This window comes from Delphinus delphis, chromosome 11, assembly GCF_949987515.2.
Source record: "Delphinus delphis chromosome 11, mDelDel1.2, whole genome shotgun sequence".
NCBI lineage: Eukaryota > Metazoa > Chordata > Mammalia > Artiodactyla > Delphinidae > Delphinus > Delphinus delphis.
This window is the reverse complement of record NC_082693.1, coordinates 32,288,324-32,304,559: the sequence shown is the minus strand read 5'-3', so window position 1 is coordinate 32,304,559 and position 16,236 is coordinate 32,288,324. Positions and strand designations below refer to the sequence as shown.

The 16,236-nt window shown below is 37.8% G+C and overlaps 1 protein-coding gene across 1 annotated transcript in view; it reads right to left on the bottom strand.

The window, feature by feature from the left end:
- Positions 1-8,425: 8,425 nt before the first annotated feature.
- PDZRN4 (PDZ domain containing ring finger 4) overlaps positions 8,426-16,236 on the bottom strand; it is a 368,673-nt gene continuing 360,862 nt past the window's right edge. Inside the window, exons 9-10 of the mRNA XM_060026166.1 lie at positions 14,124-14,240; positions 8,426-10,570 (exon numbers count right to left, since the gene is read on the bottom strand). Of these exons, the coding sequence (XP_059882149.1) occupies positions 9,050-10,570; positions 14,124-14,240 (1,638 nt within the window). The 3' untranslated portion in view covers positions 8,426-9,049. The remainder of the gene's footprint in view (positions 10,571-14,123; positions 14,241-16,236) is intronic.

Here is a 16,236-nt window from a genome sequence, read left to right as displayed (position 1 = left end):
CTCAAACTCTTCCTCCATCTCCTTATCTTCCATTCTATTTTCCTATCAGTTTCCAAGACTCAGCTATTCTACTTCCCTAGCAGGATTGCCGGATAAAATTTAAGACGCCTAATTAAACGAAAGTTTCAGAAAAACAAGTAACTTTAATATAAGTATGTCCCCAATGTATACTTACATAGAAAAAATTATTGACTTTTTTCTTTCTGAAATTCAAATTTAACTGGGCATCCTGTATTTTATTTTCTAAATCTGTAACCCTAGTCCCTAACATCTGTCAAATCCTCTCTCTGTACTCACTGACTCTTTCTTTGTTCAAGCTCTTGTCTCTTCTCTTCTGTATCATTGGAACAACCTCCTAACTGGTTGTCCTTCTTCCAAATGTTTCCCCACCCAATATATATTGCTAACAGACTGATCTTTCTAAAACATACATTTGATCACTTTAACTCTCCCACTTCTTTGCACATGAAACCCTTCATGACTTGGCTCCTGCCTAACTGTCTTATCCTTCTTCTAATTTAATTCTACACTTTTTGTGGAGAAACTAGCCAATATGTCTGCTAGATGACCACAGAGGCTGTCCCTCAAGGAGCCCAGCAACAAGCTTTCTCATAGTAGGAGGGCTGTAACCCTGACTGCAAAGCTAAGAGTTATCCAGTTGGAGGATGATTCCTTTCCCTTTTCATCTTCCCTATAAATATGCAAGTGTCTGGGTGTATGCCCAGTAGTGGGATTGCTGGGTCGTATGGTAGTTCTATTTTTAGTTTTTAAGGAACCTCCATGCTGTTCTCCATAGTGGCTGTATCAATTTACATTCCCACCAACAGTGGAAAGAGTTCCCTTTTTGCCACACCCTCTCCAACATTTATTGTTTGTAGATTTTTTGATGATGGCCATTCTGACTGGTGTGAGGTGATACCTCATTGTAGTTTTGATTTGCATTTCTCTAATGATTAGTGATGTTGAGCATCCTTTCATGTATTTGTTGGCAATCTGTATATCTTCTTTGGAGAAATGTCTATTTAGGTCTTCTGCCCATTTTTGGATTGGGCTGTTTGTTTTTTTGATATTGAGCTGCATGAGCTGCTTGTATATTTTGGAGATTAATCCTTTGTCAGTTGCTTTGTTTGCAAACTTTTTCTCCCATTCTGAGGGTTGTCTTTTCGTCTTGTTTATGGTTTCCTTTGCTGTGCAAAAGCTTTTAAGTTTCATTAGGTCCCATTTGTTTATTTTTGCTTTTATTTCCCTTTCTCTAGGAGGTGGGTCAAAAAGGATCTTGTTGTGATTTATGTCATAGAGTGTTCTGCTTATGTTTTCCTCTAAGAGTTTGATAGTGTCTGGCCTTACATTTAGGTGTTTAATCAATTTTGAGTTTATTATACCTGGAGAAAACCATAATTCAAAAAGAGTCATGTACCACAATGTTCATTGCAGCACTATTTACAATAGCCAGGACATGGAAGCAAGCTAAGTGTCCATCGACAGATGAATGGATAAAGAAGATGTGGCACATATATATACAGTGGAATATTACTCAGCCATAAAAAGAAACAAAATTGAGTTGTTTGTAATGAGGTGGATGGATTGCTTTCTTATTTTTCCTTTTGAAAAATCTTTATTTTCTTCACTGGTAGATGATGAATTTACTTAAGATAGCTCCATAAGAAATTGTGGTATGGCTGCAACAAAAGGAAATTTGGAATAAAATGTTTCATTATGTATTGCCAATTTTTAGAATTTTAGAAATAAAATGGGTGTTGGAAAGCACTTATTCCAATATTCTCATTTTTACAGGTGAGAAAATGGAGGCTCATAGAAGGGACATACTGGCTCAAGATCACAGAATTGATGATAATTGTTCTATGCGTGAATCATTACTCAAGGCTGTGAGACCAGGAAAGGCTTCCCAAAGATAGTGATAACCCATAAATTCCCACTCCCCTTAACCCTCCTGTGTTCCTCACTCTGTCACCCTACACTAATAGCTTTATACAGTTAGATTTCTTTTCACATGCTCACATTTCATCTTCCCAAGACAAGAAGTTTATTAATGCCCCATGTAAAGTATCTAACACAGTGAACATTGTAGGCTCTCAAATATGTTTCCTTCTCTTGACTGTTTTGTACCATTTCTATTTTTTTGTGTCCTCCATCTGATTGATTTTCTAATTAGCATTCTATTTCAAAAATGAAGTCAGACTAAATTAAATGGACACAAATAGAAATCTATGCTCTACCCATTGACACTACCATAATGAGAACATCAGGGTAGAGTTAGTTTCTGGAAATATTTGAGTACATTTTGCTTCACAGAGTACCTCACAAATTTTCCAAGATGTGTTGGCAAGTTGCATCCCATCTAATATATTCTTATCACCATCAACGAGGTAAAGTTGAATAAATGTCTCAGTTTATTAAATTGCTTATTCAAACACATTTTAGGATTGAATATCTAGCATTGACAGTGTTTCATATTAAAATACTAGGCTTTAAGAATTTGTGACAGTTCTATAAATGGATATCCAATAGGTTCTTTACAAGTGTCACTTTTCTGATCATGGACATGGCAGGCAGCATAATGGAACGAGGTGATACTAAACTTGAGGCAGAATGTAGTTATATATTGGTTAGCTCTAGAGAAAGAATCATAGGCTTATTGATCAAAATCAAAATCTACCACCATAATCCTCATCATAGACAACACACACTTCAAGAAATAGGCTGACTGGTAAAAACAGAGCAAAATGAAGAAAGTCAGTGAAACCATGCAACTTAGATTGGGACTCGAACACATGGGCTGGGACTCGAACCCACCCTAAACACAGATTGGGACTTCAACCCATGGTCTTTTAATTGAGATCACACACCTGGTCCCAGGACCTGATGAAGCTCAGGTTCTTTATTCTTCTGCAATGTCTCATTGCAGAAAGAATTCAGTGAGAGACAGAGTGGCAGGTAAGAAGTGGATTTATTTAGAGAGGTACACATTCCATAGGTAGAATATGGTCCATCTTAAAAGACGAGAATGGCCTTGGGAGAAACACAATACACAGACTGAGTGTGGGCCATCTCAAAAGACTAGAGGCTCCGAAATATGGGGTGGTTAGTTTTTATGTGCTGTGTAATTTCATAGGCTAATGAGTGGGAGGATTATCCCAACTATTTTGGGGGAAAGGGTGAGATTTCCAGGAATTGGGTCACCGCCCACTTTTTGGCCTTTTATTGTCATCCTTGGAACAGTCATGATGCTGGTGAGTGTGTCATTTAGCATGCTGATGTATTACAATGAACATATAATGAGGATCAAGGTCTACTTGAAGCTGAATCTTCCACCATCTTGGACCTAGTTGGTTCTAACCAGTTTTTGTCATATTCTCAATGGCTATGTCATTCTTTTAAAGGTTGTGCCGTGCCCCCTTCCCTCCTGTTTCATCAGCACCTCTGATGACAGAAAAAATTGTGGCAGTGTCTGGACTTCTGCTTGAAGCAGAAGCAGATGGAGTTTAGTGAACAAGTTGCTGTTAACTCTCATGTCCATTCTGAATTAACTTAGATGCTGCAAGTAGTAGAAAGAAGAGAAATTTGGGGGGCAGACCATCACAGATTTGAATCCCTAATCTATGGCCTACTAGTCTTGGAATTTGTGGCAGATGACTAAAATTATATTAGCCACAGCTTGCTCATGTGTAAATAAAAATAATCTCTAATATCTACTGAGTGCCCACTCTGTGCCCACACTCATCTAGCTTCCTTATATGTATTAACTCAATTAATTCCCAACCAATGAAAAAGTCTACAATTATCTCCCCCGTACCCAGCAGCAGCAAACTTAAGCAACTTTCCTAAGAATACACACCTTGTAAGTGGCAGAGCTGGAAGGCAGTAAGTAAGTAGTGGTTACTAATAGGTTAAAAACTTGTGGTAGGGTACTGAATAACAAATGGGACCCTAGTTTATAGCTGGCCGGTGAACCCAGGGGCAGTGCTTGTTGCAACACAACACTGTTGACTGGGACATGTAAAAAATGCATGGCACTAAAACTCCTGAGCAGCCGTTTGTTGGTAAAACAGAAGAAATGCCAGAAGGATATATGTGGTATTGGTTATTAACTGTGCAACACACTGCACTCATGAGAGACACATTATGGAAAAAAATATTAGACACTATTGGGTAGAAAGCCAAGGGAGTGATAAGACAATACCACCTATGTGTGTGCAGAAATAAGTGGCTGTTAGCAAGAGTTAACGCAAGTCTCCTGGAAAGATGGGAAGACGTGGACAAAGAGAAAGGAGAAGGGTTTATTTGACATGGAAAGCACCACAAGCAGTGTGGCAATGGAAATGAGAATGACCGTGTTTGAAAAACTGTAGGGAGTCCTGTCTGACTAAAGCAGAATCTGAGTGGGATGCTAGAAGTAGCGCAAAACATACCCCAAATAATCAGCTTTATGGGCTCATTTACGCAGTTCTACAAGGAGACTTCTTACAAACCTGCTACAGTGTAAACTGGTCCTGCTGAAAAGGGTAGCATACTTGAGCAGAAACAGCAAAAAACAGAAGGACAAAAAAATCTCATAATAATACTTTATTGAGGACTATTTTGGTCAATTATTTTTGTCAGTAGTTTGCTGTAGCTACTATTCACTGAAATTCTGCTCTGAAGCCATTTCATGTATATTTACAGGAGCAAATGGTTTGTTTTATCTAGATTTTAAGTCCTTTTAATATACCTCCAAAGATATACGTTTGGAAAATAATGATGAGAAACTGTAGAGAGAACAGACTTCAGGTAAGTGGAAAATAATTTGCTGGAAAAAATTTTTTTTACTTTATTTTTTAAGAAGTGAATTAGTTGGTGAACCTATTGCAGTGTTCAACTTTATTAATCAAAAATTAATAGAAATTATTTAATAATAATTATTGTTTTATGATATCATACCAATTCTATTAATGATTAGAAATAGAAAAATAATGGAAATTAACTAATTAATAGAGTACAAATCAATAGAAAATAAAGTTTAATTAAATTTTAATTAAAATTGGAAGAATATTAAGTTTGAAGGTGCATCAAATTATTCATCTACCTAAGACACAGGTTTCTTGAGGTCTGAGTTAAAAATTCTTCCTGGAGAGGTATGAAATCAGGTGGAAAAAAAGGTTGAGGTTAAATTATGAAGTCCTTGATAAATGTCTCAGGCACCCAGATTTTATCCCATGCTCAGGACAAGACTCCTGAAGGTATCCGAGCACAGTGAGGAAAGTAATATTTAGGAGGCCCAGTGTTGCTGCCACACATAGGAGAGACTGGAAAGAGTGCCCAGGGAGAGTATGTCTAGATCTGCGGTGGTAATTAGGTATGAGACGGAGACAGCCTAGCCCGAAAGGTGACTGGGTAAGGGTATCGAAGACAACCTGAAATACTTTGAAGAAAAATTCACACTGCTTTTTTGCCTTACCAGATAAAAGAGAAATTCAAGAAGACTCAGGTGATAAGCATGACAGAGCAGGCCAATGGTGCCACCAATGCAAAATAAAGAATTTGAGGTAGAGAGCAGCAGCTCACTGGAAGCATAAAAATGTGTTTAGGTGGAAGATTTAGACACACCAACAAGACATGGATTAAATCAGTATGTAGCTACGGAAAGGTTACATTAGAGGAGTCCATATTATGTGCTCCTAAAGGGACAGTCTGCACAAAACAAGATGGCAACAATAGTCTTCTTCATGGCACACAGTGAAGAAAAGCCCGTAGAATATACATTGTTTTTCCCCTCCTTAGGTCATTCACATATGGAGCCTAACACCAATTTCTGTCAATAAAAAATATGGAATTTCAGGGCAGAAATAGAGACACAGATGTAGAGAACAAAGATATGGACACCAAAGGGGGAAAGTGGCGGGGGGTGGTCGGGGGGGATGAACTGGGAGATTGAGATTGACATGTATACACTAATATGTATAAAATGGATAACTAATAAGAACATGCTGTATAAAAAATAAATAAAATAAAATTCAAAACTTAAAAAAAAGATGGAATTTCTAATTACTTAAGCCTAAGTAAAATATTTTTCCCTTTCACATTCACGTATGTCTTCTGAACTAAAATGAAATATCTCACATACAGCCAACTACTTTTCTTTGCTGAGCAGCAGATTTATTATTCACTTACTAAAAAAAAAACATGTTTAGCACAAAGATATGTTATATAGAAAGGTAAAACATAACACTTCTCAGATTTTCACTGATTTTTGAAAAAGACATTTCTCAACTCATAGAATTGTATAAACACAGACATGAAAAACACCAACAGCACATTTTTAAAAAATTGGCAAGCACACTTGGCCTTAATAAAAATAAAATTAAACTGCTGACTTTGGAAACACTGCATTCTGTGAGATGTGTACATGTTTCTTCTGGAAAAAAATCTACATGTCGGTTCCAAATCCCATTTATCTATAGGAGTAATTTGAATTCAATGAATATTTAAACCCAGTTGTACCAAGAGGATAAACAATAACCATAGGTATTAGGTCAGGAAGGAAGTGAGCTTTTAAGATAGATAGGCATTCTTATTTAAAACTATCTGGTCAAAAATTAACTCTAGGTGCACTCAGAGTAGTTTTATCGATTGGATTAGCAATAGCTAAAGTTAGAAGTGGTGAAATTTTCAATTGCCTTAAGTTGCTAGTACTGTCATTATCTTAAAATTTTGGGGTCCAGCTTTTTGTTACATATAAATAAGATTCATTTCTTTCCATCTATGTAATAGCCCTTTAAAAGGTAAGAACTTAGAAGGGTAGATGAGTACGGAAAACAGTAACAAAAGGACCAATCTGTGAGATAAGTGAATAAAACATCTTAAATAGCATTCATAATTGTTTAAACGGCATTCTACCAGAGGTTTATAAAGACAGGGGTGACACAAGGGCCAAACTCCACGAACATAATATCCGTGCAGGGAGACAATAAATTCTGTCTATGTGATTCAAATAACAGAAGAATAAAATTTCCAAGGTAAAATAAACTGCAGGTGCATCATGGTGTATGCCAAAATGCTGAGAAAACCCAGTGTCATCAAAATAGGCTCCAAAGAGAAAATGTATATGTGATTACCTTCTAAGAGGGGTGTAGGATTTGGCATAGAAACCCCAGACGAGAGAGTAGCATTAGATAACCTCAGTGGAAAGGGGCAAGCCGCTCAGGAGCCAGAATAACTCAGAAAATCTAAAGAAGTGGGGCAATAGGCAAGGTGGGCAAGTTAATGGAGGACCAGGAATATAAGGCTGAGGCATCAGAGTCTGATTCAAGAGCTAGTAAGGAGCCACTATATGTTTTTAAACAGGAAAGTAGCTTCAAAAATGTTTGGATGCTGTGCCTCCATTATGTTAAAACAATCTCTTGCATTGAATGAAAATTTGATCAAGCTCATGCATGCATTGATCTGGCCTTTCACTCTGGAGGCATTATGATTGATATATAATATTTTATGATAAAAAGCCAGATTATATGATGTTTGATGTTTATATGATAAAAAGCCAGATTAAAAAACCTATCTGATAATTTAACAAGCTCACTTTTTAATAAGGCGTTTATAGTTGACTATGCTGAAAATGATTAAAAAGATAGTTTCCAAAAATTTATTTCCAAAGGATGAACTAAATAAATGCACATAGAACTGTGGACTGAACTGTGTCACCAACAAATTCATATGATGAAGCTCTAACCCCTAATGTGATGGTAGTTGGAAATGGGGCCTCTGGGTAGTAATCAGGTTTAGATGAGGTCATGAGGGTGAGGCCCTCATGATGGGATTAGTGTCTTAAAAGAAGTGACACCAGAGAGCTTTTTTTCTCTTTTTCTCTCTACCATGTGAGGACACAGCAAGGAGGTCATGAGCAAAACAGGAACAGAGCCCTCATTAGGGAGCTGAATTGGTTGGTGCCTTGATTTTGGACTTCCAGACTTGAGAGCTGTGAGAAATTCCTGTTGTTTAAGTCACACAGTCTATGGTATGTTGTTATGGTAATTTGAGCTGACTAATACAGTGCCCTTACAAACAATCTAAGATATTTTACTGATCTTCTCTGTCCATGTCATCCCCTAAATTGTTCTTGGCTTTTCCTTACGTGGGTGGCAGTCATGGAGAGCATGAACTCATGTTTATTGAATGCTTAGTCAGCATCTGTTAGATGTTCTACACACATTATCTAACTTACTCCTGGTAAGAATATAGGACACAATTATCTGTGGGAAGTATTTCAGGACAATTTCTTGAATAAAAAGGGACAGAAAATGTATGCATTTTATAATCCACAATTAGGAGTCTTCTAAATAGTATATATATATAATTAATTTATATCTGGCAACCACAGTGAACAATGGAAATAAAACACTCCTTGATAGCTTTTCTCAGGGATAATCAATAATTTATTTTGCTTTTATTGTCACAATTACCACAACTATCTAGCTACATGACCAATGTCACTACATACCACAGAAAGATTGTCCACCTACACTTTACTGAGACAAAGACAACGGCCATTTATGTGTTAAATGTACAACGGCATGTTAAAAAGAGGTGGCTTTTATGTATAAGACAAGATGTGGCACATGATTTATCAACAGGTTTGACTTCATATGTATTATGCCAAGAAGCAAGCAGAGAAATGTTTTGGCATTGAGTTGTTATTAAAGTAGAAAATAAGTAAACTAGAGCAATAAATCCAGATCTACAATAGATACATTAAAATAGGAAATTAATTAGCTCCTCAGTATTTTTGTTCATTTTTTTTTGCTTTCTTTCCTTTTGTTTGTTTTTATATATAAATGAGTAATACGAATATATCACAAGTTAAAGAAAAATCTCAGCCAAAAAGAAGGTACAAGTATATGAAAAACAAATGAAAAATTAGCAGGTATTTTTGCTTACAAAAAATTTAAACTATAAAGAGTCACAAAATATATATAAAAACGCCACATTGAACGAGGCAAGCATCCTCTACCCAAACTGGTAGCACCCTCTGAAAGTCAGCTGCCTTCCATCCATTCGGTCATACCGCGGTGACTGACAAAAAGGCATTAGGAACTTGTGTGCCATCAGGGGACTTGGCCCCATGGGTCATCAGTTCTTGGATTGTCATCCAGTTGTCCAAAATTTTCTTGTTTCTCTTCTTCATCATCTTTTTGTGACTCAGTTCAATGATGTTGACCTCCTTCTTGCCCTCGCTGCCGCTCTGGGGACTCTCCTTGAGACACTCCAACCGGCTCCGCATCATGAACTCTCGGCGGCGCCGCTGCTCTTTGGCCCGCACCAGGTGTTGCTTCCTCTCCTCTTTGCTCCAGTAGCGCCCCATTTTCATCTCACTCATGGTGTCATCGTCCGTCGTCATGCCACTCCGCTCCTCCTTGATCTTTAAGGCACGCTCCTTCAGAATGCGGTCCCTCACGGGTCTCTTGGTGATGTACCGTGTCCCGTCACTCCTGATTTTCACCTTCCATTCCATCTTGGGTTCTGAGCACTTCTGAGACTCCTTGCACACGCTCACCAAGCTGAGCTGGCTCTGAGCGTACTCGACTGCGGACTTCTGTTGAATTAACTGCATGTAACTTTGATAATGCCGGGCATGTGCTGGGATGTTTGCATATCTATAGGAGGAGCTGTGGTAAGGAGAGAGGTAAGGGATGTGTTCACCGCTGGTCTTCTCTGGATCAGAAAGCTTGCTGCTTTCTGAAGTCTTCTCTTTGCCTTCAATGCCGCAACCTTGTTCAGTGGTTTTGGCTTTGGTTGACTCTTTACTACTCTGTCCAGAAGAGGACTGATTGGCTGCCATTGTGCTTCTCAGGTTTTTCTTATTGGTGAGGTTGATCACTCTTGGGAGGGAACTGTCAGGGGAACGGTCCACAGTGAGTGGAGTGCTTCTGCAGCTTTCAGCTGTGTTGTAAGCACTAGAACTGTCTTTGTCTGACTTTTCTGGGTGTTCAAGGATGTCATCTAGTTTTCCCCTCTGCGTATCTATGCTGGTGTTATAATTTCGGAATCCTCCCTCATGCAGTGCCCAGATGTCTCCATACTGGTCTGTCACTTTCCGGAGCCTGTGAGCCTGCATGATATTTTGGCACTCAAGTTCAATGTTTCTTAGTTCTTCATTAAGCAACTGTAGTTCGTGCTCCACTCCCTCTCGTCCCCCTTGATTGCATTCTATTGTGCTGCTTGAGTAATACAGGTCATACTCTCCATGCTTCCGAATCTTGCATTTGAGCTCCAAGAGCTGCCGAAACCTTTCGCACTCCTCATCTTGGTTGCCAGTACAGTCTGAGTCAATGTATTCACCAGACACGAAGCTCTCATTACACTGAAGTTCAGTGCTTCCCAGAGTGTCTTGGCTCTGCCCCAGCTCTCTCTTGCTCTTCAAAGATGTGCCATTGGGATCCTCGGCTGCATTCTCCTGCTCTGAGCTCTCGTCGTTCCGCAAGCTTTCATCTGTGCGCCCCACTCCACTGTCCTTCTCATGGTTGTTGGATGAGGATGTTGCCGTGTCTGTTGTGCCTTCTTCTTCTTCTTGTTTTTTTGGCTAAGAAAATAAAGTTGAGAGAAGAAAGAAAGCTAATTATTTTGAAAAACACCAAGTGTTGGAAAACTTGCTTGAAAAAACAGTGCTTCTTGGCAAAAGTGCAGTTCCTAGAAAGCTGCCCTCATTTTAGTATCCATAACAATTTTAGAAATAAAGGCAATTAGCTCATGGCAGCTTTTTATGCTTGAGTATAAAGAAAACAAAAGCTGCTTGGATATGGCTATGCTACTCACTTGAGGATAAATAAAACAGGACACATTTAAATAAGTGATTCTTGTCTTAAGGTTTTCTCTTAGTTGGGAAACTGGAGGGAAGGTGTGTAAATGAGGTGACTTTATGAGTTTCTGTGGTGAGTAAAAGGATGAGTAAGACAGAGTGCCGAAATAGTCTTCAGAAATAGGAAGGCCTAGAGTTCAGAAGCCACATCATCTTGTTACTATTTTCTTTTTCCTGAACTTTTCTCAAGTTCAGAGGAGACTTCATTGGATCTAGTGATACACTGATAATGATAAGCCAAACATCACAAAATTTCAGGAATAGGTTCATTACTGGAGCCCAGGACCTTCCATCTATAGATGAGGAAACTTAATCCCAGATGGATGTAGCTTCTTAGGCTAGAGGTCTAGGGGGCCAATGCCATCCCCCAGGGCCAGGATTTCTTACATGTCCAAGATGTTGTATTCTTTCATACATGTACTTTGACCTCAGTGCATCTCCAAATCACATTGCTCAAAAGCAACAATAATGTCTTTGGACTCACTTGGGTTACTTTAAAAGATTTTTCTACTCTTAACCAGTAATTTCCTTCAGAGGTGAGTTTTATTCTACTGAGAGTAAAATGACGGTTCCCCTGAAAATCTGAGCAGCACTGATTGCCAGACATGGGCATAATGTCAAAAAACATATTTTGAGATAGGTATGTAAATATATGTGAACTTCACTCCCTGGTAATTTTTGGCTTTTCATGTAGAACAATTAACTGTCACTGCCCTAGGGAAGTGCACATCTAATTGTTTCTCTGTGAATAGGATAAAGTTACTCTTTCTTCCACCACTTCTCTTATAAAAGTCTACATGGCAGTTTCTAGATTGTATTCTCCTTATGTCTAAGTTTACTTACTATTATATATATATATATTTATATTTTTTTCCCTTTAGCAGGAAATTATATAATTAAATATAATCAAGCTTGTTAGTGTCAAAGAAGGACAGAATGGGTGATAAAAGGTAAAACAGGTCTGGAAGGTTAAGATAATTGTTGTTTTCTTCCACCTAAGTAATGGCAGAACAAAGTGTAATGAACGGGGGGGAGAATATGAACACGTATCAGGTTATTCTAGGATTCTCCATCTTTCCCTAAAATATTTTTCCTCATTTTTTAAGAACATACTGAGATTGATTTAAAATGTCTTATTGATAAAAAATATTATACCTAAGTAACTGTAACTAACAATGGAAAGCTTGATACATCCCTATGTCCCTTGCTATAAGGTGACAACAGCATCAAATGTGGTGACATCTGCACAGTGTGCCATAAAACTCCCAGAGGATATTATTGATATTGGACATTTGAGTTTATATACCATATAACTTACATTTATATTTTTTCTCCTATCTAACGGTAAGCTGAAAAAATACAGGAAGGCAGTATTTTTTCTTATTTTTCATGCAATAAATGATACAGACAAATTAATTAGCAAAATGTGTGTTAACAACAGTTACAGGACCAAGGACAGCATGTGAAGTAAACCTTCAGATGGATATGTATTTTAGTTTTTAAATATGGATATGCAATTTTTAATTGAATTGCCCTTTCTTTTGTCACTGGTTTATGAGCACATGTGAAAACAATTTTCTATTCTCAAACCTAGAATTCCTGGTTTCTGATATAATGCTATTCTATAATTTATCATTTCCCTATGGAATTATTATAGTGACAGGCAAGGTTTCTACCAAGGCACTTTTAATGTAGTATTATTGTTTATAAGGACAAAGGACTTTTAAAGGTTTCTGTACTTCTCATCATTTTTCAGTCTCATGGTGAAGAGAAATTTCTACACAATGAAAATCTCACCTCAGGGACATCTTGTGTTACCTCAAAAGACCTAGCATTTGTATTACATCTGATGAGTCGGCAGCATCTGACACCATATCACTTCACCTGGACAGGATTTCTCCCTTCTTTCTTTATTCCAACATCCTCCTGTCAATTTTGTATCAGGTCACATTTTTTATCTAAGAGAGAAAAAGCCTGGAGCAAGGACTTTCTTGCTTGTAACCAGCAGCTGCCACCAAAAATATCTTTATTTGTGGCCAGTGTTGAAGTCATACATTAAAATTTCAACCTGTCCTCTTTATATTGAAAAGCAATTGCTACAGTAGCAGCATTGCTTTTGAGCATGAACTCTTGTTTGTGAAGTGGCCACTGAGCATCCATGGTGAGCACAGAGTGTAGCACACATGGCTCTGTCAACTGTAGTTTGCAACCTAATAATTTATTAGCATATACACATGAGCACGCATGCACAGACACACACACGCACACACACACACCTCTGTTATGGGATGCCAGCATGTCAGTGCATCTCATCATTCAGTTTGGCAAAGTGATAGGATGTTTGTGTTTTATATTCCTAAGCCTAACTGCCAGGATTTTTTTTAAATTACCTTTTAGGGTGAGTTAAGGATTAATGTTGAGAATAGGATGATAATTAAAGAAATAAGCAGATTGACAGCGGAAGTGTTAATAAAATTATATTAGGCAAATGAATGACATGAATCTGACATAAAAAATCTAGGCTATATCGATCTTGATTTTATCTAGTAGAAAAACAACAAAAATGAAAAGAATACTAAGACTCGGTTTGCCACAAACCACACTGTGATCTTTCACTAGTTACGAATTACTTAAAGGCAGGAACTTTGCTCATTTTCTTTGTATTCTCAGGATCAAACATGGTACTTGAAACATATTAGGGGCTGAGAATTTTTTGTTGAATGAATATATGACCTTAAGACAAAATGATATCAATAATCGCAAGTTGAACTACTCTTAATTCAGGAGTATAAAGGTGTAATCACGATACCAAATACCCAAATAAGGTTGATGGCTTACATCATGTCATCATCTTCCTAAAGTTGCCTAAATATTCAAATACATGCATTAATATTTTAAAATACAAAATTACTTTTTTGGGGGGGAGGGTTTACCTCATGAGATATAGTTTATCTCTAACTGGTATACTGAGAAGCAACATGCATTTTTTACTATTAAATTTCCGAATTAGGTTGAACAGTGCCTGGGTCAGCATTTGAATACTACTGTACTCTCCACAATGGCCCCTAAGCTTCCCAAAGTAGAAGTATTCTTAATAGAAAAAAATTGTATTTATTCCCTCTGCTTCATTTGAGATGATCATTTGCTTTCAAAAATTACCATCACAGAGATGTTTGGTCAAACTCTTTGCTTTTTGTTTTTTTATTCCATTTATGGTTACACATTTAAAAAAGAACTAGCATCATTTCAAATGCTGGAGTTCAGATCGTGGCCCTACCTGCTCCACCTGACTGGCAGTGCGCTGCATTGCTTCATTATGCTGTTCCTCCAACATCGATAAGTTTAACTCCTCTAAATATTCATTCCTTTCATCTTCTAGCCAGCCTTCCTCCAGCTGCAAAAGAATACATTAGTACATTACATTCAGTTAATGAGAACTCAAGCTACAATAGGGTAAACTTAAATGGTGACGCCTGACCAGTTCCTTTTATCATAATGATTCTCTTCAAAATACCAGCCTCCTATAGTTCACCTCTCAGAAGGAAGAAAAGGTGATAAAAAAAAAAAAAATTGGACTCATGCCTTTTATCCTTCCCTGAAACAGAGCTACAGATTTTCTCTCATAACTGAGTAGACCTCAGCACAGAACATCACTGCCTTTCAAAGTGTATGAAAAGCATACTGCATAATCCACAGCTGTCATGCTCATTACCCCCAACAGTCCCTGTGTTAAAGAACAGCAATGGTCCTAATAGGGCTATGAGACAATCGGGCCTTTTTCCTTAACAAAAACCCCCAAAGTAACTCCATACAAAGCACCCCCCCACCAACACACACACACACACACACACACACACACACACTGATGCTACCCTCATTTTGCTTTTTTATTTTTAGATGGCTGACTTTCAAGTTAACAAGATGGCTGCTTGCCACAAATACGGACAACATTTATTTCATCTGAAAAAAAAAAAAAGGAAAATTCTAAGTTACTCTCAATAAAGAGTGATGCTGTGCCATGACTACTGTGATTCATTTCTCAGACCCAATTCCAAGGAAGAAGACCTTAAATGTGCACGTAAGGGTGAGGGAGCCGTGTGAAGTGTGCAGGGTTTTCTTTGTGGGTGCTGAAGGTAGGTATTCTTGTGGCAGTCTTACACAAACTAAACCAAACAAATCCTTTTGGTTTCTCAATACAAAAGGAAGTGGAAAACTGGTGGTTACCTTGCTAATATGATAAGTGTTGACAGTCAATTCAGATAATTTGCCTCAAAGTGGGTTTTTGGAGCTGGATTACATAAATTAACTGTCTATGCTGATCGAATTAACTGAATTATTGTCAAAGCTCCCCTTTACTCTGTGTTACAAAGAATCAGCAGCTTTCTAGTGAGTCAAAATTGACAACAGTGGGAGATGTTTTCACCACCGGACGAATGGGTAAGCACCAAACAAACACAAAAAATAAGCTTGTCTTTAAGAGAACTGAACTTCTAAAACTTAAAAACAAACGAACCTGAGAGGACATTAAATTGCACCAGAAGAGGCATGAGTGTATACGTATCACATTCATTAAATGAAGGCAATCATAGGTTTCTTTTTATTTACTAAAGGCTACCTAGACCTTAAATTATTTCAAACTTGACTGGGCCAAAAGCATCAATGCATTTATGCATCCTCATTTATCTCACGGTGGCCTGAATAACTTGACCAAGTTCCACTCCGGTGACTTTGATATACAGATGAGCTATGAAGATTAAGCTGACTAAGAATTTAAATTCAGTCCAATTCATAATTGTCCAAGTTTTACATTTTTTAATCCCTTTTAAGTTTCATGAAGCTGCAAATGCCAGGCTCCAAAAGAAATTACTTAAAGCTAGAAAAGTTTATTTTTTATAAGCACAGCAAGGACTTTTTCTTTAATCAGGTCAAAACAAAATATCTGCCAACACTGATACAGTGAATGATGGAACAGAGTCTTTTGAAATTGAAATGAAGGGATGGAGAAGACAAAGAGAACACATGCTGGAAATTAATGCTTTCCTATAACTCTTTTCTTATTGACTAACCCCACAGATCCCTGAGTTGCCATGTGTGGTTAGTGTATGTCTACTTTGATTAAGACTTCCCTCTAGGCTGGAGGAATACACAGCACACTAAGTCAGGAGAGATTCTTCTGGCTCACCTCCCTTCCCTGTAGCATTTCCCTTCCCCCTACACACACATTCATGGCAGTCTGAGTTCAGTGCTGTGGCAGAGACAGACTTTTCCCTTGAGTTGAGTCATGGGAAAGGGGGGACTGTCATAATTATACAGGGGGATCTGTCTGCACAGTAGAGGCTCACACGTGGCATTTCCAAGAAAGAAACAACCTGCACTTGTCTCAAAAGTTC